This window comes from Coturnix japonica, chromosome 23, assembly GCF_054131305.1.
Source record: "Coturnix japonica strain WE chromosome 23, WE-NBRP24, whole genome shotgun sequence".
NCBI classification, from domain to species: Eukaryota; Metazoa; Chordata; class Aves; order Galliformes; family Phasianidae; genus Coturnix; species Coturnix japonica.
The window spans coordinates 1464234-1488778 of NC_140685.1; the positions used below are offsets into that span (position 1 = coordinate 1464234).

Below are 24545 nucleotides of genomic sequence, written 5' to 3' on the forward strand. Positions count from 1 at the left end.
GCTCTGGGCAGCCACATCTGTTTCTAAAATGTTAGGAGCCAATGCTGTTCTGCACAGCCAATGGGGATAAAACGTGACTGAGCAAAGGAAAATGTATGGGTGGAACAGTGTGTGATATTTCCACTGCAGAAACAGCTATTTTGAAGTTTAGATGATGAGGTTTCAGGATAGAGCTGATTTCAGATTACCTACTGGTTCATTCCAAAGCACTTAGCCTTTTCTCTCTCAGATTGCTGTCACTTTTGGGGCAGTCTGTGTTGTGCAGTAACCTGTTCTGTTCTGGTCTGCTGTTCTGATCTGTGTTTGGGGCCGTCCATCTCCTGTTCTCCCTGTTTCCCCCAAGCCTGTGGTGTCCTGCTGGCTTATAGAGCTGTTGCTTTCTGAAGCCCCAGCTCCTCACCTGCCTCCAGGTAAACCAGCTGCTCACTAGTTTCCCCTTTCTATACAGGCAGGAACTTAACTTGATATGTTCTCCTTCAAATTGAAACTCTTCTAAATGAATGGTTGAGAGGAAACCTTGTCAGTCTAGTGGTCTGAGATTCTAGCTGTGATCACATCTGCTTGCAGCTCAGTGCTGTGGCACTGTGCTGTGTGCCTGGCCTCGAGGTCATTGAATTTCAAAACCAGTGTCTCTGATTATTTGATAGTGATGCTGTGCCTGTCCGGTGCTTCCCTGTGAGCTGATGTCAGCAACAGCAGGGCAACAGGCAGATCCCTTGGAAGGGTGTTCAGCAGGAGGAAATAGCTTTTTGGAGGCTGCAAGACAAAAGCTGTTGTCTGTTCTGTACGGATGAGTGAAACACAGCTTCAGAGGCTACTAGTTAGATGCAGAGAAAATTGTTATGTGAGCCTCATCCAGCTTCTCCTTCATCTTCCTCCATCACTACCCATCACAGGTTTCTGGAGCAATCATCTATCTTCCACCCCACTTATTCCTGGCAGGATCAAGTCCTATTTGCAGTTACCATCTCCAGGCTGCATCTGCTTGCAGCTTGTCAGTCCCTTCTGCAGACAGGTTCAAATCCTGCTTGTTCCACAGGTTTGCTGCAGTTACATAGTAATGAACAGATGAAGGGTTGCTCTTTTCCCATGTTGGAGTTTCCAGCTCCTACTGCATGCAGACAGCCTGGCAGCTTTAAGCACTCATCCTGCATTGCTCTCAGGCTTGAGGAAACACAGCTGCTATATCAAACCTCAAATCCTGTTTCCACTTCCTTCCTCTAGCTTGTCCTAGCCTGTCATGCCACTTTCATGGCACTCTACAATCTTCATTTCCTTCAAGCATGGTTTCTTTTCACCTTCTGCTTTCTCTCTGCTGGGTGCCCTGTTTTTTCCCTGCAGCATGTGTTCTGCTGTGCTCCTGAGGTCGCTAAGCAAAGCTCAGGGGCTGCCCCTCCTGTCTCCTCTTCTTACCACTGCAGTCCCCACTCCTGCGTGTGCTGAAATAGCACCAAAACAACATGAGATGTGCAGGAGAAAGCACAGTGTCTCTTCATTTTCCCCTTTTATGCAGTTTGGCCTGATCAGCTTATGTATGGATCTTGGCAGATGTAATCCTGGGACCTCTAATGAGGGTGTCCCATGGCTGCTAGGCCCTTGGGCAAGACTGAAAGCTTCCATCTGGTACTTCAGCATCAGTGGTGGAGGAGGAGAATATATCTCTTGACATCACTTGTGTGAACCCACTTCAGCAAAGTTTAAGGCTGTTGGAGGGAGAGGCTTCAATGATAAATTCTTGTTCCTGGTTCTACTCCTCCCACTCCTTCAGTTTTTGTCCTGCTGTGCCCTTAGAAATAAGTATTTAAATATCAGGAAGATGTGACGTGTCTCTGCAGGGCAGGCTGGAGCAGCAGGATGTGACTGCAGCAAGCTGGGAGCTGTGCTCTTGCCTACAGGTTGCAGGATTCTCTGTGTTGCTTTTGCATCCCCTGCTCTCTGTCCCATTGAAAGCCTTTTCCCAGGCACATTAGAAAGAGGGGGAGGTGGTAAAAGAAGGAGGAATCAGACTTGGAGGATTTATATGCAACATTTTTAAATTTTTCTGTATGAAAAAGACTCTCTTTTTGCAAGATTGAAAGAAGAATCCTCTCGTTCCTTAAATCCCATTTATCTCACAGGTCTTCCTACAGATTCCGAGTGCCAGTTTGCTCTGTATCAGCAGGTACTGTGATCTTCTCACTCAGAAAATACCTAGTCGTTTTCTTGAGAATTTATTTGCACATGGGGACAAGACTCTTCCTTATGGGAAAGAAAAAAGCCCATTTTTGTCCACTGCCAGCTCTGTGCAAGTTCACCGCTGCAAGGCCAGTCTGTACATTGACTCTGTACCTCCTTGGCAGGTTTCTCTTCTGGAGTCCTTTTTTCCTTGAAGGCTGTATCTGCCCTGGCCCACATTTGCCTGTGGCACCAGCATCAGTTTTCTGTGATACTGTCTTGTCCAGCCTCCAAGTTTCATCCAGCATCCTTTGGCTTTGTTTCTGGTTTCTTGTGCACTCTTCTGTTCTTGTTCAGTCTGTGTCAGTCTGTAAGTCACTTTTGAATATCTTCCCTGCAGGGAGCCCTGGTGCCTTCCAGGGGTCTGCTGCACTCTGTCACTCCTCATCTTATCACTGAGGCTTTGCAACACATGCTGCCCCAGCCCCTTTGGTACCTGCCCTCCAGTATCACCATATGTTGTTGTCGTAGCTGCTCTGGGGGGCTGTGCATCTTATTTCACGAGGATACCACACAGCCAAAGAACCGGATTGTTTTCGTCAGATCAAAGTTCAATTTTATTGGGGTGAAGCAGTTTCCTTGGGAAGTTCACCAAGCAGCTGAGGGTTATTTCTGTCCTGTGGTTCCCCTTTAAGATTGGTGATCAAAACGAGATGTTAAAATATCCTTGTTTTCCTGGGTTGGTATAAAAATATGTAAATGAAACATCCTCCAGTCTGAATGAATGCTAGGAGCTATTCTCACTGTTGGAGCATGATGCTCTGCTTACTCCTTAAATAGCGCAGACAATACGTAGTATGGGTTTTATCAACCAGAGTGCTAAAAAGGCTTCTTGAAAGCTAGGAGGGTTTCTTGCTTGAAATGTTCCCAAGATAAATAACCAAATATTTGACATAACCAACCTTTAACCTGTGAAGCGGTGCTTGTGCCAGCCTGGAGCCCAAGCACAGCAGCAGTGGGAAGGCACAGCTCAGGCTCCTGCGCTCCCCTGCAGCCTCCTGAACCACAGCTCTCCAGCTGTAGGAAACATCCAGTTTCCTACACTGAAACTTTCTGGTTTCAGTGCTAGAAGCTTCTAATAATTTCTTCCTCTTCTGGTTCTCTTGTCTTGAACTGGCTGAAAAATGTGCTGTCAAGAGCCTGGTCAAATAGTTTGTGCTTCAGTTGGTGTTCAGGATTCTCATCAGGGCCCTATGGGCAAGTCTTGCACCTCCTGTGTTTTTTCCATCAGAAATACACCTAGAGAGTGAGCAGACTGCAGAGGGGGCAATTTTGTCTGCAGTCTTTCAAGTTTCCTTTCATTCCAGAAGAGACAGTGATTTTCAGCTATATACTAGAATTTTCTGTGTCTTGCAGTATCTACTGCATAAATTGATCTAACTGATTCAGTCTTTCTCTGCAATATTTAGTTTCATTTCCACTCCTAGGCAACATCTTCAGATTTTGTTGGTTTTCTGTTTTCTGCATAGTCTAGTAGTAGTTTTGACCAGTCTTCTACAGGCAGCCTTCCACTTCTGCACTTGCCATAAGACATTCAGAAGCAATTCTAAGATCAGCTGGGTTATCAGAGAAGCTGGTCGAGGCACTGTTTGGAAATACCTGGGATGTCAAGCCTATAAAATGTCCATAAAAGATCTTTGTTTTTCCAGAAGTCAGTAAGCTGTGGAGCCATTCCTGGTTCAGAATACAGTGCCTCTTTCGCATCATTTTGCCTTGTAGTCAGTGCTTGCTCACTTACCCATTGCTTTAAAACAGGTGTTTAAGTCTTCCCTTGGCTTTCACAGATTTTCACTGAAGGCAGTCCCGCAGTTGAAATGGGTTGTTAAGTATCAGATATCCTTCAGAGAAGAAGTTAAGCATTTATTTATACCTCCGTAATTTATCCATCGTTTCCTGGATGTCTGATAGCCCTCTAAGATGACACGCAAGTGGATTAATTTCAACCAAGGGGCACGTTTCTCTGACCTTCCTGTTTCCCGTATGATTTCAGAAGAGGAGCATTAGGATTTTTGTGAGCTGGCTTTGTGATATGCATTTCCATTCTTGGCACAATTAGGTGCAGTCCCTGAAGCTGACTACTTATCTTACAATTCATTGAGGAGGATTTTCTGTTTCACTCATCAGTTTGGGTAGTTGGCTGAGAGTAAGGAAAGGCTGTTCCAAACCTTACTGATAAGATACAGAGGAAGTATTGAATGATTAAGGATTAAAAAGGAAGTGGTGAGAAACTGAGTCATATTAGAGGAGACGTAGACTAGTTGTGATCAGTGAAAGGCATGATGTGCCTTTTTCATGACTAAAAGTGTTTGGGATGGGTAGGTGAATGTTCTTGGCCTCAGCAGCAGATGTGCCCTCTGTTCCTGTCACCCTGTGGGTAACCCAGCCCCTTGGGGCACTGTCAGGTCCCACTGCTGGGTGTTCTGCTGATCCCTATGTGCAGAACAGTGCTGCTTTTCCTCTTAGCTCAAGAAGCAGGTTTTCCATTTGGTGCTTATGGCTTTTTACTTCTTTTTCTTCTTTTCCTCTTCACCTTTCCCCTTTATTCCCTTTTCTCTTTCTCAATTGGTTGCTACTCACTGAACCTGAATCTTTTCCTGTGTGTACTGGGGCTTGGTGATGTCTCTTCTCTTTTGGGTCTGCTCTGTGGGATTTGCCTGGTTTTAGGTTTGAGTGGTCCAATCTGCACAGCATTGCTTAGCATTTTGATGCTGATGCTGTCCAGAGCACAACTTTCAGAGCTCTTGTTTCCTATGTTTGAAGGATTTATCCTAACCTGAGTTTGTACTAAACAGGCTGAAGAATGTTTGCAGCCAACAAGGAACTATTGAAAATGAGACTTCCTCTATCTGCTACAAAGAAAACCCTTCTTCCTTATGTAGCTTGTTTGGCCATAGCAGCACCTGCATGCAGTAGAGTAACTAGGCTAAGATGTGTACGACCTGAAGACAAGTGAGACCTGCCCATCCCATTAAATGGTGTCATCAGACTGTTGTCTTGCTTTGTGTCTTCCTTTTCTGCCATTTCCCAGGTCCTTGGGAGAGTCTGTCTGTAGAACGGCTGCAGTGTCCTGCCGTGGAGTTAGATGGTGTGTCTTTGTTACAGCTCGTGCTGTTTGAATAGTGGCTGCTGTTGACTTCAGTTACCTTTTGCTTTTTCTTTTTTCTTTTGCTGGTGAATGCCTGTTCCTTAGCTGGTGAATTGACACTCCAGCTGAACAAAGCTGTTTTCTCTAGCCTGGGTAGCCCCCTGCTCCACGCTGTGTTGCACGTTGCCTCTGATTGTTTCACCCCCATCCTGAATTTTCAGACCCCAAATCTCCAGCAGTCTTTGGATTCTGAAGTGATGTTTGTTCAGGAGTTCATGCTGGCTTCTCAAGTTGTCCTTTGGGTGCTGCATGTGCATGGACACTCTGCAGTATAATTGACTGACAGTCCATCCTCTGGGTCCTTTACTTGCTCTTGTTCTTTCTACCAAGGGAGATTGTGGTTGGAAAAAGGATTAGTGTTAGGATTTGGTGTTGTTCCAGGGTGCCATTAAAGTCACCTCCTCTATACAGCGTATCTTGTCTGCTTTCCAGAGCTGAAGGAGTAAGAGTAGAGAAGGAAATATTGGACATGGGATTAAATGCTTTCAGGTGAAGCTGTAGAATTAGAGAAGCACACTGAAGGGAAGGCTGGATTGTGCTGATGTGAGGATGATGCAGAGGGAAGCTAAGGAGATTCTTGGATCACCATGAGAAAGGCTTCTGGAGGGTTGGGAGGTATGTAGTTGGCATGGAAAAGAGCTATGAGTCACAGTATAGAGATTCTTCTTGTATTGCTCCTCACCTGTTTTGTGAACCTTTCGGTCTCAGTGAGAGATGTTCCTCAGACATCTCACCACAGTGGTTTTGCCATACATCATCTTCTATCAAGGCTCAGAGCAGTGTCATTATCATTTCATACATTGCTGATGGTGTGCCATCTAGAAAGAGAGATTCATTCTGCTTAGCTGGTGTCCCAGCAGGAGGTTGTAGAGCTTGATGTGACATAGATGGGAGAAAAAAGAAATGAACAAACTTGTCAGACTTTCTTTAGTGGTGCCGCTGAACTTCTGCAAAACAGGTTTGAACCAGTGACCTAGAGGTGAAGTGTTCTAGTTCATTGCTAGTCCCCTCAGCCATCTTCTTGCTCTATTTGCAACTACAACTACAAAACTACAAAATATCACCCACTTGGTGGTGTTGCAAGGTGTGGGGATTTGCTGGACTGTTTTCCCTAGTACTCTAGAATCCATTGGGAGGGAAAAAGGCAACATGACCACAACAATGACTGGTCTAGGCCAAACTAGAACATAAAGAATGCATGGTGAACTAACAAATTATCAGGATGCACCAAAGGTAAGGAAAACAGTCGTGTCAATGCTGCCCTCATTTTTTGTGATTTGACACAAAAAAGTCCAAAGGTACATAATCATGCACTGTTTCTTAAGTCATGAATTATGAATGTTCAGCCGTGATTGTACCTTCACCTGCTCAGCCCTGTGTTTGCTGACATGTGTGATCCTGCTGCCACCAGCAGTTGTTCAGAGGGCAGGGAGCTCTCTGTCTGGCAGTGCTGGTAAGACTTGGTGCTGGTATCACACATATATAAGTTTGTTTCAGAACCTTGAATATTTTTTCTTTCTTAGTTGCCAAGTAGCTTTTCTCCTCCAGGAGTGCCCAGGCTACTTCTGTTGCTTTGGATTTCTTGGCAATTATTTTTTATTTATTTAATTTTTTACATTATTTCTCAACATGACTTCTTCAGGGTCATAATTTTCCTCACATTTCAGGGAATGCATTCATTAGTGCAAAACGCTGATCGTGTTTGCACGAGTTACATGAAAAACTTTGGATGGTCTGCCCCATCCTTCATTTAATAAGCTTCACGTTTGGACATGTGCTCTTTTCTATTTACAAACTTGCATTGTTCTTTCCCACTCAAATCATAGATTTCCTTACATATAGTATAAAGAATAGTATATGCATATATACACATATGTTTTCAAACATACAGTATGTCTATATTTTGTACATTATATCTCAATGCTGCCTCAGACAATTATTGTTAGTTTTATGAGAAAGGCTGTTGCTCACCATTAGGGTTTCCACAGAACTGTGTTTCCTTGATTACCTGATGGGCCATTTTCACTGTGTCAGCTCTGGTGGAGGGAACCCTTTTGTCTTTTTTGCTTTCCTTATTAATTTGAAACACAGTGTTCCTTAGTTAAATTTCAGGTTGGTCTTTGAGCCCCATCCGATATTGCTAAGAACTCTGTGGGTGTTTGTTTTAAAATAAAAGCCCAAATGTAATGTTTCACTGTAGGTTTCAGTGAAATCTCTGCTCTTCCATTTCATCTGACAATGATGATGCTCACGAGAGAAAAATTTAATTGGGTATATTGGAGTCTGAATTTAATGACTTTCAGGGTTATCAGTTAAAATCCTTGTTTAACAATGTAGTTCAGTTGTGTAGTTTGATTTTATAGAGTGTGTTTGAGCATGCCCTGGGGATTGCTTGCTCAGCCTTGGGTTCGGGGTCCCTGGCATGTTTCTCCAGGGGTGGTTTTGAGGATACAGTAATGGCATGTAAGTGATAAAGTTTCTGCCACTCTTCCTCTTTCAGAGAATTCGGTCGACAGTGGATGAAAAAGAACAGAAGCAGCTTCTGATGGACCTTGATGTAGTAATGCGAAGCAGTGACTGCCCATATATTGTTCAGTTTTATGGTGCACTCTTCAGAGAGGTGGGGACTTCAAACTTGCTTCATTCATAGCACAGTTTGTTTTTCTGCCCTTTTTGTCTTTGCAGTTGTCAGTTTGCAATAAGGACAAGAAAATTAATTTGTTAGTTTTCTAGACTGCCACCTTGAATCAAGGTTATTTAACCAAGATACTCAGATGTTTGAGTGCTGCTAAACACCTTGATGCTCTCCCACTTGTTATTACGTCTGCCTGCATATTTCAGTCTCTTTCAATGAGCTTGTGGTTCCCTGTGCAAGGTGAGTGCTGCTGGGCTGGGTGCAGCTCTGCAGCACCTTTCTTGGACACAAGTGTGATCTGTGTCAGCAGTTGTCAGAAAGAACCACATGGAGGACACGTGCAAACTCAGTATCCAAATGGTGGTAGCTGGAAGCAGATTGTTACCTGATGTATGTATAGATGTATGTGTGTGCATGTATATATGTACCAGGGCTGTGTCAGAGCCACAATTGATGTGCTTCTTCCCTAAAGTGGTTTGTACATGCAGATGCATAAGGAATTATGAGTGACCTTGCTGGGTCACAGCAGTGGGTGGTCTTGTCTCTGGCAGTGGCTCACAGGATCTGCTTACAGAAGCATGTGTGTGTTTTTGGCATAGCCTTCAGTCATGTGCAGATTAATGTCTTCTGAGCTCTGTCTTTTGCTTAGTGATTCTTCCTCGGTTTCTTCTTTCTTCCATTAAAAGGTTTGTTTTTACTTTGAAAACCTGCACATTTTTTTTGCATCTGCAGCACTCCCAGAGAGGGACTTCCTCTGTCTGTGCACCCTTCATTTGGAAGCCTGTCACCATAGTCCTGTTTTCATCCCATCATTCAGAGTGCTGCTCTCAGTGGTTCCCTTAGTGTCTGTATTTGATGAGGCAGTGAACAATTGCTCTGTATCCATTCTGTCCAGGCTCCTGAGGTTCTTTGGGACTGTTGCCATATTCTCTGCCTGCCATATCTTCTTCTTCAGTCTGATAAGTGCCAGCTTGTGTCATACACAGAATCCGTTCTGATCTTCCTGCTCTTAGCTGCATATTGTCCAGTTCTGTGCTATCCTTTTGGTACCACAATTGCATTTCTGTTCTTGAAAGGAACAGTACCTGCAATAGCTTGCCTAGGGGCGGTAATTTTGCTTGGACATTTAACACACTCTTTTTTTTTTGGTGACTGTTTTAACATCCAGTTGTTATACACATAATTTAAGGTATGCATTATTCTGCAAGGCAGCAGAAGGTATCGTTCTGTCTCCTTGTGCCTTGCCCAGGCACTCCCATTGCCTGTGAATGACCAGTAAGAACAGTTGGGAACTGGTATTCTGCATGCAGCCTGGACAGTCTTATGCCATGCTTGACTCTTTTCCTCTACTTGAGTCTACCTACAGGAAAAAGAACAATAGTGAGTAGATCCCTGTTTTCCATCTTTGCATATTATCTGGCATCACAGCCCATGCAGAGCCTGCTAGGGCTTTATTGGGGTGCTGTTAGAGGAAGAAGGTGAATCTTGGAATTTAAAGCTTGCAGTTGGAACTGAATATTCAATTCCTGCTTTTCAAGAATCTTCCTCTGTAATTTCATCCAGTCTTTTCTCTGGCTTTGAATCTCAGTCTCTAAAATAAGGCTATTAATCCTTCTATTTCCCATGCTTCACTTTATCTGTTGAACATTTTGGGCCAGGAAGTGTTGTCCCTGTTCATGCAGTCTGAACTCTTACCAAGTGTGCAGGCTCAGCCTTGGCTGCAAGTTGGCAGCTTTGCTGAAATACAAATGATAAGGATGTCAACTAGCTTGAAGAAAAGTCTTTGGGCAAGGCCGTATCTCACCAGATGCTGATGAGCACCGTGTTCAGAGCTGCATGAGCCTGTCACCTCTGCAACTCTAGGCACATTCCAGAAAGTAAGTGTACATACATCAGTAGTGCAAAATCCTGCTCTGAACAGTGTCCAGCTGTCAGCCTGGCCTTTGTATTGTCAAAATGTCCTGCCCTCTTGCAGCTAGGCATTGTTCCGTGAGCAAGGCTTCAGTAATGTCACTTTGGGATATATTGCATCCCTGGCATCCCCTCTGCCCTCACCCTCAGCATTGGTGTTGTGGCGTTCTTCACCTCTCCTTGTTTTCTTCCTGATAGACTTGGATGAGTTTTTGTCTTGTCATATTAATTACATGTTTTAATATAAATTACTTTTTTTAAAGAAAGTAAAACTGTGACAGCAGAAGAGAAGAGAAATAATGTATTTAAGTGGAAAAAGAAGATTTTCAGCAGTATGTGTGAACCTGTGTCACCCTCCAACTCTGATCCACTCCCAAAGTAATGGCATCATTCAGCTCACTTTTGCACTGGATCATAGGACCACATGGGACTAAATCTCTCTCAGGAAGTCCTGCAGCAATACATGTGTCAACAAACCTTGTTTTTCAGCATTTCAAGGTGAAAAGTAAGGAAAAACATTGCAGAAGGCTGATCTTGGGACCTTCTGCTCTAAGTCATGATTCAGATTCTTTACCTCGAATCTCTTTAAAGGAGCTAGAACTCTGAGCAGGCAGCTCTCAATCAATCGATTGGCAAGAAGGCTTCAGGAACAGCAGTAGGACAGCTGGGCTGTTCTGAAAGGTGGGTACCTCTCTGAAGGAGTGAGAGGTTTGTGCTGAGAAGCAGAGCTCTCCCCTGATAGTTTGGGGAGTAGGAACGGTAAGCCAGATTGGATGGAACTTAGTTTGAATACAGTCATACCAGTGTAAACAGACAAGTTGTTGTGACAGCCTCTGTGAGTATAAGACATTTGGTTTGGAAAGGGAAAAAAATACCGCAGGTGAATATTTTCCCTACTCATATTCTCACTTGTTCAGCAAGCATTTTCTGATAGGGAAAGGTTTGAAATGCTGCTTTATCTCTGGCAATTCTGACCATTCAAAAAGCTTCTTCCTGCAAAATTGCTAAGTGCCACAAGCTGCAGTTATACCATCGATGCATGAAAACCAGACAGTGGCATGAATAATCTTTATGGAAGCTTGACATGAGAATGAGTCTTTTCTGGGAAGTGGCATTGGTTGTCCCTCAGCCACCAGCACCTTTACCCGTATTTTATTTGCTCCTTGTTCTTCAGTCATATGGTACGTCCTTGTGTTAGGTATGTCTACAAATACAGTGCAATGTATATCAATGCAAAAACTGTATTTAAATTAGCAGCAGTGGAACTTTTGTGTGAGTTTTTAGGCACCCCCTTAGATGAACTAGAATTACCTACTTAATGAAACATGAATAATTGAAAAGCAACATTTCATTGATTAAAGGAGACTTCATTGTGCTGACATCAGGTGGTGCCTGTGCTGGAGTCTCTTGCCAGAGCCGTGAGGTTGTGACCTTGATGTCACCACATCACATCCCCCACATACCCATGGTGGTACAGTGTGCTTCATTCTATTGAGGCAGCTGTTGACCAGGATGCTCTGCTGCTTCTGCAAAGATCCCAGGTTAAAAAGTTTCACCCTTTTTTCGAGAACAGGAAGCATTTCTGACTGCAGACTTCTGCGTGAGTGGAAGTTGAGATGGCTTTGACGTCCACAGCTTGACTTCTTAAGAGAGAAGGTTGTTTCTAGTAAAGCGTGAAGAATGAGGAGAATCAGGAAGAGAAGCACAGGAGGGGTGGTTATGCTGTTGTTCCTCGCTGTAGGAGATTGAGAGCCTGATGAAGTCAGCTGGCTTTCCCATGTTTCCCCAGTAAGACCATTGACTTCTGATTTACAGAGCAAACAGAGCTTTCCACATCAGTCCTGATAGACGGCACATTGCAGAAGGTCTGGTTACCAGGGTCACTTGTTCCCTCTCGAAACAATATTTGCCAGATGGGAGATGATGATCTTTGAGAAAAGCAGTTGTCGTTTCTTGTGTGTGTGCTGCAAGCTTTGCAGCTGACCTAGTTTGAGATTGTTCCTATATCCCAACCATACTAACTGCTCTTTTAAGGTCAATGTTCCTATTGCTTTCCTTATCAAGAGCGGAAAAGGAAAAAAGCCTTGTCTAACTTGGGATATCAGCAGCAACTTCTACACACTATAAATGTAGCCAAATCAAGTTTAAATCAACAGACTCAGTAAATTAATTACAAGTTTTAAAATAAGCCCAGGAAGCCATAAAGCTGACTGTGGGACCTAAATCTGATATGAGGGAAGAGTTAGTAGTATGACCATGACAGCAGCATAGCGCTGGTGTTGATTAAGTTGTTGAAGTATCCTTGATCATTTGATACAAGGTCTTTGTTGCCTTCACTGTTGATGTCTGCCCATATTGAGTCACCCAGAAGGGATGGGATTGAGTGCACCTACAGTGTCCTGGGAAGTACTTTCATAGTACACATTAGTTTATTGAAGTAGAATCATAGAATCCTTAGGGTTGAAAGGGAGCTCTAAAGGCCATCCAGTTCTGCTTGTCCGCAATGCACAGGGACATGCACAGCTAGATCAGGTTGCCCTGGCCTTATCCAGCCTCACCTTGAAAGTCTCCAAGGATGGAACACCCACCACATCTCAGTAGTTGCTTTTTCCCAACCTGAAAGTAGTGTTTTAGTATAGATGTAACTTGCATAGAGGAACACTAGCTTGGTAAAACTGCAGTGTAAGTACTGCAGGATCATAGACTGGTTGAGGCTGGGGGGGACCTCTGGAGGCCGTTATGTCTATGCGCCCTGCTTAAGCAGGGCCAACCCAGTGCAGGTGGTCCAGGACCATGTCTAGGCGGCTTTTGGTATTGGAGGTTCCACAACCTCTCTGTGCAACCTGTAATAGTGCTCAGGCACTTTGCATAGTCGAATGTGTTTCCAGATTGTGTTCTTAGGGAGCCTCCTGTGTTATGGATTGTGCCCAGTGCCCTGTGTCCTGGCACTGGGGAAGAGCCTGGCTCCTTCCTCTCTGCGCTATTCTTTCGGATATTTATAGACATTGATGAGATCCCCCTGAGCCTTCTTTTCCCCAGGTTGAGCTCACCCTTTGTCATCTTTTTGCCCTTGGTTGGACCCTCCCATGGCTACCTGTCTCTTGTTCGGAGCCCAGAGCTGGACCGAGCACTCCAGGTGTGGATTCACCAGAGCTGAGCAGAGGGGAGGAGGAATCATCATCTCAAGCTCCCAGCAGTACTTGGCCTAAGGCAACCCAGGATACCACCAACCTTCTCTGTGGCTGGTTCATGTTTATCTTGTCTAACAGGACCTCCAAGTCCTTTTCCAGACAAACTGCTTTCCAGCTCAGTGGCATCTCTATATTGTATTTGACTGTGGGCTGGCAACTAAGAACACAGAATTCAGAAGTGCTGGTAAAGACACGGTCTTAGTGTATGTCATGGACCATTGTAGTGAAGGACATTTTTTGACATGCCTACAAGAAGGGCACTGCTTTTTTCTCAGTAAGGTTTTTCAGCTCTGCTTGTAGGTGGGTTCTGTCAGTTTCCAGGAAGAGAGGAGAACCTGCAGGACTTCGACTCTTACCACCAGCCTTTAAGATGCTGCATAATTGAAACGCTCTCTTGTCTTTCTCCTCTAATCTTGCTGATGTGAATTCATGTTGATCAGGTAGACTTTTATACCACCAGATCAATAAATATCCACATCCGGGGTTTCTATACGGCATATATTTCAGGGGATGGCGTAAACCATGTCTTGACTTTTCTTCTCCTTTGTTGCTTTTGATCACAATCAGTTTGAATGTTGTGGTGAAACACAAACATGTTTGAGTATTCAGTAATGTGCACTACAACCCTGCAGACATACAAGGTACATTGTGAAGCTTTTGTTACAGTAACAGCTCTGATAAGGTTTTCTGTTGTTCCACATAAATTGGCTTTTCCTGTATAAGCAGCAGCCCTGTAACCTGGGCACTCATATACTAGTGCAGTTGGACATAACTGTGTGTCCTTGTTTGCTTCCAAGGTGGATAGTTGCTAAGGGTCTGATATGGTTCCAGTTTCACATGCACCACTAACACTGCATCCACATTACTTTCTCTGAGCCACTCTTGGTGTTACAGAAGTGCTATGACTCCACTTTGCAGTTGTTGCCAATGCATACGTAACAGAAATTCATTTCAGATCAGGTCCTCAGCCCAATCCATCCATAACCAACCCTTCTCCAGCATCCTTAGCTCTCCTTTCTCCATGTCTCTCTCCACAACTGCCTTGTGTCAATCACTTGGAACGGCTGTGTTCTCTTCCCTCTGTTGCCTCTTAGTGGTGTCCCAGCTTCTGCCTTCAGAAAAGTGCCTTTTTGATCAGTGCCTTATGCTTTGTTTCAGGTGAAATGTGTGTTCTCTGGGCTCAGGCCTGTCGCAGTCCTTTCCCTCATGTGGGAGACATGAGCTGATACCAGTGTGTGGATGAAGGATGTTTTACACCACTGAAACTGTCCCCTTTTGTTCCCACTGGCCCCTTTGCAGGCCTTTTGTGTTCCCACTACACCAAGCACATCGTCTGGAGATGGGTGGATGCCATTTCTTGGCCTGTTTTGCACAGGAGGTCATTCTGAGTGGATGCAAAACCCCTTTTTGTCCTTAAAACCTGTGGCTTGTCGTGCTTTTTTAGTCCTCTCAGTAGAACCTGAGAATTGTTCCTGGCTGAGATGAGGACCAGGAGGCTGCTTCAAACCAGAATTGACTTGGAGTGCACCAAATAGGAGTGTGGGGCTTTGCAGGATTGCCGGCATTTTTATGCTCTTGGTCCTTTTTTCTCATTTCATTTCCACGTGTTTTATGTGTGTCTGTTTTTTTGTCTGATTGGGTATAATTACTTCAGGAGGCTTCTCCTCTATTTGTTATTATAAGATCAATCCATAGCTAAGCTGTATATCGTCATGCATACTGCAACAAGAGATGAAATTCTTCCATACATAATTCTTTGTGGATATCCATTTCTCATCCCCATCATGAATACACTGATTCACAGATCTTAGGAGAGAGCTTGGTAAGAAGACATGCTGCTCTCTAATTATTGGGTTTGGTTTTTCATAGAATCATACCCCACAAAGATCATCTGGTCCAACTCTTCTGCAGTGAGGAGGGACACACAGAGCTTGATGAGGTGCTCAGAGCCCTGTCCAGCCTGAGCTTGGCTGCCATCCTCCACCTCTCTGGGCAACCTGTGCCAGTGTCCCACTGCCCTTTTCATTTAGCAGAGATGTGCCTTAACAGTTTTCTGCATTTAAATTAACTGTTAAATGCAAGTTAGCAAAACTCCCTGTCCTCCTGGATTTCATTTTCTCCTGCTTAGGTTATATCTCCAAATGAAATGTGCTCTGGCCTATGCAGAGCTGACATAAACTGCAGGGCATTTTTGTAGTCTTAGCACGCATGGCTGTGTCTTACTGTGCCATCAGCCTCCTTGAGAGCCAGACGGTTTTTGAGGCATCACTTCATCTATTCTCAGGCAGCTAATATTCAGTGTCGAGTCTGATCTTGTCAATTAGATTTCTCTGCTGATAAATGGAGTGAGGGGAAGTAGATAATAGGGGCGATTTCTCCATTATTCTCTATGACTGTTTCAGGCTTGCTGCTGATCGAATGACTGAAATTAATCAGGATGGAATTCTTCCTTCCTGTCAAATGCACGTTGCTGTTGATGTGTTTCATTGGATTTGAGGGATATTGTAATGCTCTCTGGGTTTTTGTTTCTCATTCAAGCTTGACGGTAACAAAGATTCTTTTTTTTTTCCAGGGTGACTGTTGGATCTGTATGGAGCTCATGTCTACCTCGTTTGATAAGTTTTACAAATATGTATATAGTGTATTAGATGATGTTATTCCAGAAGAAATCCTAGGCAAAATCACTTTAGCTGTGAGTATTTTGTTAAGCTTTTTTTTGTGTGTGTGCGCATGTTTTTCTGAAGCTAGTTTGAAAAATTCAGGTCTCTTACTTAACGTGTAAGAAAGCTGTTTGGTCTGCATGCAGTACAACTGCTGCTGTTATATTGCATCACTGTTATAATGAATCTTGAATATATTCTAGTTTTCCTGTAACATATTACATAGTGGAGAATCAGGTCTTGGGGGTCTGTAACTTTGACCCTGCCCAAACGATCCCTTGGTTGTCTAAACAAGAGGGTAGGCACTGGCTCTGTGAAACAGGCTTTTGGGTTTGGACTGTGGAGGAAGGAGTGCTGAAAAGTATCCTGAGTTCTCCCAAACTCTGTTGGGCCCATTGGGTTTCTGCAGGGTAGTCTGGGCCTCTGTGGTCCATTGTCCATTGGGCAAAGGCTCCTAAAAATGCAGGTGGGTTTTTCAGCAGGTGCATAGTTCAGTTTGTTGTTCTGGTCCAATGAAAAAGTCATGGCCAAGCCAAGTGAGTTATTTCAGTGAGGCCTGTAAAAAGTGAAAGAGAAAGCCATTATCCTTACCCTTTCCAGAAAGCGTGAAATACTGTGCCTACCTGCACCTTCAGTCACTTCTTAGAAGCCAGCAGTCTTCCTTGATGGCTTGCATGCTCTTAGATTATAAGATGATGAAAATGAAGACTGAAAATCCAGTCTGCGATGGCTGATGGCTGTTCTGCTGCTTATGCGATGCATCATCATACTACTGACCAGCTAAATGAATTACTGGCTGAAGCAAGACCTGTGCTGCAACCTGATGTGTTCTGCCAGATCACCCTTGATTTCATGCCAGCCCTGAGCTGAAGAGCTCTGGGCTGGAGTCTGGGAGCAGGAGATTCTGGCAGGGTCCAAGAAGATCATCCACTCTCAGTCCTCCACAGACAGAATAGGGCATTTGTTTCTTACAGAAAAGGTACAGCACAGGGCTGGAAATAAGTTCTTACTTAAGTCAGAAATTACTTAACTTCATCTCTTGCTTTCCTCTCTTGAAGTGTGATCTTTCAAAGTTACTTGCCCTCTTTTAATATCATTTTCTGTTTGCAGGAAAAATTGTGAGGAAAACATTTTAATCATATAGTTCATTTGCAGCATTTACACATTTTTTGTATTTAATATTTTTCTCCCCTGCTCTTGGAACTCCAGAAGTTGAATAATCACAGGAATTTCATGATATCTGCTTATTTTTCATTTGTATTTTTTCCTAGACTGTGAAAGCACTAAACCACTTAAAAGAAAACTTGAAAATCATTCACAGAGGTAAGTTCATGTATTTTCTTCTTCTTGCCTACAAAACTAATGGCAAGAATTTGAAGCAAGCTTTGCATCAAATCACAGTGTAAATAGCAGAAGCCCTGCCACAGGTGGGAGCATGGGGAGCAGTACAGGTTCTGCAGTGTGACCTCAGGGGTTGGTGGTTGTTTCCTTGCCCCTCTGATCCACATTTTTTATACCAAGGAGAGGTTGGACTGTTGTCGTGGGCTTTCATGGTCGTTGCGTGGCTCACTCCATCTCCTGTCACTGCTAGTTGCACCCTCAGTGGCCACAAGCACTCTGTGCTTGGGGGCTGTGTGCAGCAGTCACTGTTGGTTGCTGCTCATTGGGAAATTGAGCCCTCCAGCTGAGACTTAACAGTTTAAATTTCTTCCCCTTACAGATATCAAACCTTCCAATATTCTTCTGGACAGAAATGGAAATATTAAACTCTGTGACTTCGGCATTAGCGGACAGCTTGTGGACTCCATTGCCAAAACACGAGATGCAGGGTGCCGGCCATACATGGCGGTGAGTGGGGCTGAGCTTGGTGCTGGGTGCCTGTGGGTTGTGCAGCTCCCTGACCCCTTTCATTAAGCCTGGCTCAGAGAGTCTGCCCAAAGTGCCAGCTTGCTGCTTGTGAGATAAGCACATCCTTCCCAGAAAATACTGAGCTCTATAATAAGCATTGTTAGTAACTGCAGTAACAGGGGACAGTCCCTTCCCTGCCCACTGCCACACCTCTGTTGATGCAGTGCAGGGTACTGTTGGCTGCCTGGGTGCAGGAACACACTGCTGGCTCATGTGCAGCTTTTTGTCCATCAAGACCACCAGGTTCTCCACAGGGCTGCTCTCAATGAGTTCTTCTCCCAGTCTGTACTCATACATAGGACTACCTCTGCTCAGGTGCAACACCTTACACTTGGCCTTATTAAACCTCATTACATTCTCATGTGTCCACTTTTCAAGCTTGTCCATATCCCTCTGGATGGCATCTCTTCGTTCTGTTGTTTCAAGTGCACCACTCAGCTTGGTGCCATCAGCACATCAGGCTGCTTTGAAAAAGCATTCCTGGGTTTCACCTGCGTTTGAGGAGTGGCTTGTGACTGAGCTGTTTGTTTGCTGGTGTAAATGGAACTAATTACACTTTAATTCCTTGTGCCTCAATATGCTGAAAAACACTGTATCTTCTGTATCTTCTGAGCCATCTTATCTACTGAGGCTCAAGAAAAAAAAGGATAATCTCTGCCTTTGAAAATATAGTTCCCATCTGGTTTAGCTAACGGCTCTCACATGGATTTGTCCCAGGAAAACCTGTTTGCCTTGATTCTGATCTGTGAAAATACAGAGCCTGAGTTTCTGAGCACTTGAACTTCTCTGTCGACTGTCCTGATAGCAAAGTGAGCTGGCTGGAATTGATGAAATCTGTTTATGGAGATCACTGTTGTGGTAAAACAGTGTGTACAAGTTCTAGAACCACCTCACTTGGTGAAATGGGGTGCTTTGTTTAAAGACCTGGGTGTTCTGGAGGGAGTTAGGGGCATGTCTTCCCCTCTGAGCTCTTTTGGCAAGTGTCTGGAAATCCTTGTGGGGAAGGGAACCAGTTGGAGCTGCTCATTCTGTTGTGTTGATGGGGTTTGGGATGCTTCGGGCTGAAGCAGAGGGCCTCAGGGTGGGATGGAGTTGGGGCAGGGTCTGCAGTACCTTGCTGCCCTGTCCAGCAGTTCTGATTACAGTACTCAGTGGAGTTAGGAATACTGTTGACTTTCCCCTATCATCTGAGTTATGCATCAGTTCTGTATATAGAAGTCTTGCTCATCCCCTGTCCCCTACAAGTTAAGAGAATTCATATTTCTGCTTTTGCTTCAAACTGTGAGTAGACAGCCAGCTTTGCTCAAACTGTTGGTTTAATTACTGCATGACGATTATTGGTGTGTTTGTGAATAGCTGTGCTTCTTCATTTCCTTGGGTCTTTGCTGAGTACACTTCTTGATTTCCCTCCCTGTCCTAACGCGCCGTGTTCTTTTTGCACTTCTATTACCAGTTCCAGAGTGGGTTGGATTTTTAAGTGAGAAAAATGTTCCATTTGGGTTTGTGAGAGCCTTGGCATGTTATATGGTTTGTGGGATGAGCCAGCAGCTGGCAACTGGTGTGGGAGACTGCTGGCCTCTTCCCTTCTCTCTGACTCGGTGACTCCTGTCCAAGTCCATGTGCATTCCCATGTACTGGGAAGCCTGGAAAACAGGGAGATGTCCCCAGCCAGCAGACACCACTGCCAGCTCCTCTGTGGCAGCAAAGGCTGATGCTGTACTGATGCTGAATTTACCTGGAAATGAGTTGGGCCCGTTGCACTCCCTTGGAAAGGTAAATAATTGGCATCAGTGTGAAAGAGTTGAAGGGTGCTAGCTGGGCTTCCACAGTGTACCTGCACTCAGCCTGGGTAGGTCTGATGAGGGCTGCTGGACGATGCTCTGTGATGATGAGAGCATGTTGCCTGCTTGGCCTTTGCTGCTTGCAGTAATTCTTGTAGCATGAGCACTTGCCCATCAGAGGAACCTGATAGCACTGTGTTCACTGGAGCCAGATCCCCAAATAGCCATTGATAACAATAACATTGGATGTCTTCCAGTTTGACAGGGAGTATTGGGCAGCAGGAGCCACATCCAGCTGCTAAGTGAGTGCCTTGTGTTTGAACCAAAGTGATTGGAGCTGTCACAGAACGCGGCATGTCAGCCTTGGAGCTGCCAGTTCGGGAGAAGTTGTTTTGCTTTTGACTTTGAATTTCTATGTGGTCATTGCATTGAAATAAGGTGTAAATATGCCTTGTGTTCTCTGAAAGAAAGAAAGGAAAGGCTGGAGACCCCTGTCATCCCACGATGGCCGGTCCCCAGTTTTTGTGGGCAGCATGATGCTGAGCCCTCCTGAGACCCATTTTTCTGCCAGCACTGTGGATTTGCTCCAGGTGAGGTTTTGCTTGGTGATCATGCTTGCTGGTGATCATGCCAGCTGCCATGGAGAAGCATTTTGAGGATCAGCAGTAAAACAACAGGCCTTCCCGAGAGGAGATGGCATTTTTCTGCAGTTGGCTTGTTGAGAAGGTGCAAAGCCTGAACGGTGGCACAAAAGAGGAGTGTGAGCAGGTCTCTGTGGGGGAGCAGAACCTGGTTGCCCTGTCATTGTGGAGCAGCACTCAGTCAGCTTCATTGCACTGCATTGTCAGCCCTTCCTGTCTGATCTGACAGCTGTGTGCCCAGGGCAGCAGTGCCCAGGGTTCTGGGCACTGATAAGGTATCAGTCCCTGCCTTGTCTCCTGCCACAGCTTCTGGGCTGGACAGTTGCCATGCTGAAGGTGACAGTCTGCGACATTAACATCTTTTCACCTTCTTAATGCCCAAGGGATCCCAATTTTTGCATCAGAGAGGAGTGGTGTGAGGCCAAGCTGGAAGCAGCTGGGCTATGGATGTGGGATCCATGCTCAGGTGTCCTGCCCTGTCCCATTCCTTTGGGAACTCTCTTGGGACAGAGTTACAATGGGTTCTCTTGGGTTCTCCTGACAGGCTACCCAGAGCTGCCTGCTGCAGCCAGGCACAGACACCCTGTGCTGCACTTCCTTGGCTGAGGTGGCATTGCTACCTCTGTGGACAAGGGGGCTGCATCCCCACTTGCAAATAGCTCACACACAGCTTGGCCATGTGCAGAAAAGGAGGAATTCCTGAGACGGGCAGCAGGGCTGTCACTGTGCAGCTCTGTGGTCTCTGCTGGTGTGGGAGCAGGGCTGTGGGGCTGGGGTGGCACGGGCAGAAGCCTGGGTTTAGCTTCACATTCCTGACCCAGTGCCCAGGTTTTCATTGGTCATTCATGTAACTGAACAGGCAGCCTGCTGTTTGACATTTTGCAGCTGAAATCCTCTTGGATTCTCCCGATCTGAACTGTGTGTTGGATTTCTTATTTATCTGTTTTTCCTTTTCATTTTTTTTATTTTACTTTTGAATCTGAAACTTGGCACGCAGCCATTATTTCATGACTGAGAAAACAGATTTGAAGGGAAGCAGTGAGACATGCAGCACCATCCCTGTGTGCTGTGCGGGCAATGCTGAAGATCTGAGCACAGTCCTCCCCTCTTGTGTGCTGCTGATGTCACCCACATGCTTCAGCGGTTTCAGCTGAGAACATGACTCTGCTTACTCATTCATAAGCTAAAATCATCCGTGAGGTTTGCTCAGCGTGGGACTTCTGCTGTCCAAACTTAGCTCCTTACATCACGCAAGGCAGAGCCTGTGCCAAGCAGCGGCACTGCGGCACTGAGTGCGTCCATGCTGCAGAGGGGTACAGGTACAGCTCCTCTGGGCAGGTTTTGCTGTGGGGAGAGGCAGCAAAGGGAGAAGGGAAGGGTCACACAGCTCCCGGGTCCAGAGCTCTGCAGCTGTTGTTGACTTTGAGCTGCTTGGCTCCAGTTGCTCATGTGTTTGAGGCCAGGCAGGCATCCTGCTGCAGGAAGACCGTGGCAATGACCCATTGCTGAGAGCAGTAATGCCCTGCGTGGCTGTGACTTTCAGTGCTGTCTGAAAGTTCGAATACACAGCTCATCAGGCTGCTTTGAAAAAGCATTCCTGGGTTTCACCTGGGTTTGAGGAGTGGCTGTAACTTCATCTCCAAACACCATCTCTTGGTTCCACTTTCTGCTGCATTAAACAGTTCTCAATGATCAGAAATCTTCCCATTGCATTGTTTTTTGCCGGACTCCTTTTTTTCCTGTGTATTTTGAAAGCTTATGCTCTGGTTACACAGTAATACTGTGGAAAAACATAACTGGGTTCCCTGCATTTCAGCCTTTCATAATTATTTGAAGGACTTCAAGAGCATCCATACCAAAATTGCAGCCATCAGTGATGTTCTGAGATGAAATTACTTCTTAGCAGTGCTGAAACAGCACCTTCCAGCCCTCCAGAACTGCTGCCTCTCCAGAGTTCAGCCCTGATAACACAGTGAAGTTTCTTGGAAGCCACCGATGACTGTGGCCTCTTGTTTCTATTTTGCAGAATTAAGAAGTCCTTTCCTTGCCACAGCTTCTTTCCCCAGCAGGTACTTTCTGACCAAGGAAGTCACCTCTTAAGCTGTTCTTTGAGGGGATTAAGAGACTGCGCACTTTATGGCCTTGAGGCAGATTGGGTTGTGTCCTGTGGCTATGTTGTACTCCCTCCTGGTTTTCAGCATCCTTTCACAAACATAGACCCCAAAGTTGAACCCCAGCAGTGGAGAGTGTAAGGAGAGCATTGCCCAGCTACACACCGTTAGTGATGGTGCTTCTCTGGGATTTCACACCCCCCTGTCCTTTTCTAGGTTGCTGTCTGTCACCCCTGAGCGCTGCTTTTTCTGTTCTGTTTGGCTGAGTCAGCGTGCAGTCAGAACCCAGCTAACAAGCAGCTCAAATCACACTTGTTCCTCAGGAACACTTATATATCACACAGTCTATATTTTCATACTACACACAATTAAACAACATGAATTTTGTGTTTTCTGGTGGATTTTAGCTGTAGACCAACGCAAGGCACCTTTGAGGTCCCACTGTAAATGCCATCCTTTGCACTGAGTAGGTCTTCCTTAGAACATAAGGAAGTTAAACTCGTGAACATGCTCCATTAAGCTTTTTGCTAGTGCAAATTATTGATGCTTCTTTAATCACAGTCCAGGTGATGCAGAACACATTTACCTTAAGGTGATGAAGGTCACAAAGGATATACAGTGTCAACCCCAATTGGATCCCTTTGACTTCATAAACCTTCCTCCCAATCTTTCCCTGCCCAGTGAGTCCCCTGGTTACCTGTCCTCTGTCCTGGGATCTTCCTGCTACTGAGACTGCGGAACTCTGTTAGAAATGCCATTGGCAGGAGCTGGCGATCCCATGCAATTGGAAACCAGCGTCTCCACCTGGAAAATGCTGCTGGATAAGTTTTGGAATGAAACGTTCTCTCAGAGTAAATACGTAAAGGAAGTAGGAGGGGAGGAAAGGCCATTCTCTAGAAACACCATCTCTGCTGATAATCTCTGTGCAGCCACAGGCTTCGAGACTGATCTGGGAGAGGGCAGGAACAGGAAATAAAGAACAGAGGGGATTTGGGAAGGAGTATCTGAATTAAAAAGTTAAAGCATGGATGAATATTTTGTCTTCAATCTTTGAAGCAATAGAGCTGTTACCTCCTATAAAGTGTTTTTCATCCGTAGGTGTAGAAAAGGCTTACACAGAAACCAGTGCTTCTCCTTCTATCCTAGAGATAATAAATGGAGAAACAGGAAGATGTTGCTTGTTTATGACCCCCAGCAAGAAAGAATAATTTGTGTTCTCTGCTTCCCTCCCAGTTGTTCCACCCATCACACCATTTTGCCTTTGCTCTGCTATGTCACACTCTGGCTGAGGAGCATAATCTCCTCCTGCAGCCAGGATGGGCTGCTGTGTGGGATACTGCAGGTCCTGCAGGGCGGTGAGGCACATCCATCCCATCCCATCCCTCAAAGCCAAGTCGGGTGGGATCCTGGGCAGCTTGAGCTGGTGGCTGACAACCCTGCCCGTGGCTGGGTGTTGGAAGTAGGTGATCTTTAAGGTCTCTTGCAAACAAAGCCATTCTATGACTCTGTGATCCCTGTAGTGATTGGCTCTGTGATACAGACCGGAGAAAACCAAGGGTTCATCACTTTTTCATCAGTCACCTGGCACTGGGCGGGAGGGGTATAACCTGAGAAAAATTGGGTTGAATTATCTCATTGCTTATGTGGATGACTCACATTTGTGTTCTCAGTGCAAGGCTTGTGCAGCACCGAGGTCACCTTCTGTGAGCCCTCATGCTCCTGTGAGGAGATCCAGTGGTCAGTGCAACTTGCTGCCCTGCTCTGTGCACTGCTTCCCTGCCTGCCCAGGCTCTCACTGAGAATGGCCATCGCTCCGACTCTGGTTGTGTGAGGCCCATGCAGGGAGAGCCCTGAAGGAGGAACAAATTGCTCTTTGCCGCAGGGATATTCTCGAGAAACACAGCAACGTGAAAAGGGAGTGGCAGCATTTTCCTTTACTGAACAGCAGAAGAATTTCCCAAACTGTTTATTTATGGTCCTAAAGATGGTTTCCATTGCTATTGCACAGCCCTGCGGGCGGCCGTTCAGAGCTGCTGCCCTGTGGCTCTGCATGGTGACACACGGTTCCCTGTGAGCACTGAGCCCTCACAGGGCACAGCCCTGACAGTGAGAAAGCCGTGCTAATGGGGTTATCACCGCTGGGAAAACAGCACTTCTGCCTGGAGTGCTGCCTAAACACATACATAGTTGATCTGTTGGTTAACAAAGCAGCAGAAGAGTGTGCTGGGGAGCTGTCTCTTGAATGCAAGACTCATATCCAATTGCTGTTGGAACTGTGGAGGTCTATTAGCTCCGGCTGCCTGGCTTGTAGCTCACTGTGTGCTGTGCAGCAGAGTTTGGCACAGACA

The 24545-nt window shown here is 45.4% G+C and overlaps 1 protein-coding gene across 12 annotated transcripts in view; it reads left to right on the forward strand.

Annotated features, from left to right (window-relative positions):
* Nucleotides 1-24545, forward strand: part of MAP2K4 (mitogen-activated protein kinase kinase 4) — a 75486-nt gene that overhangs the window by 41759 nt on the left and 9182 nt on the right. For 10 of the 12 annotated variants that reach the window (XM_015879998.3, XM_085522714.1, XM_015880001.3 and 7 more), the window contains 4 exons: nt 7860-7979; nt 15669-15788; nt 17028-17079; nt 17477-17604. In XM_015879998.3, the coding sequence (XP_015735484.1) occupies nt 7860-7979; nt 15669-15788; nt 17028-17079; nt 17477-17604 (420 nt within the window). The remainder of the gene's footprint in view (nt 1-7859; nt 7980-15668; nt 15789-17027; nt 17080-17476; nt 17605-24545) is intronic. The other 2 variants (XM_085522719.1, XM_085522718.1) reach the window with 1 other exon arrangement.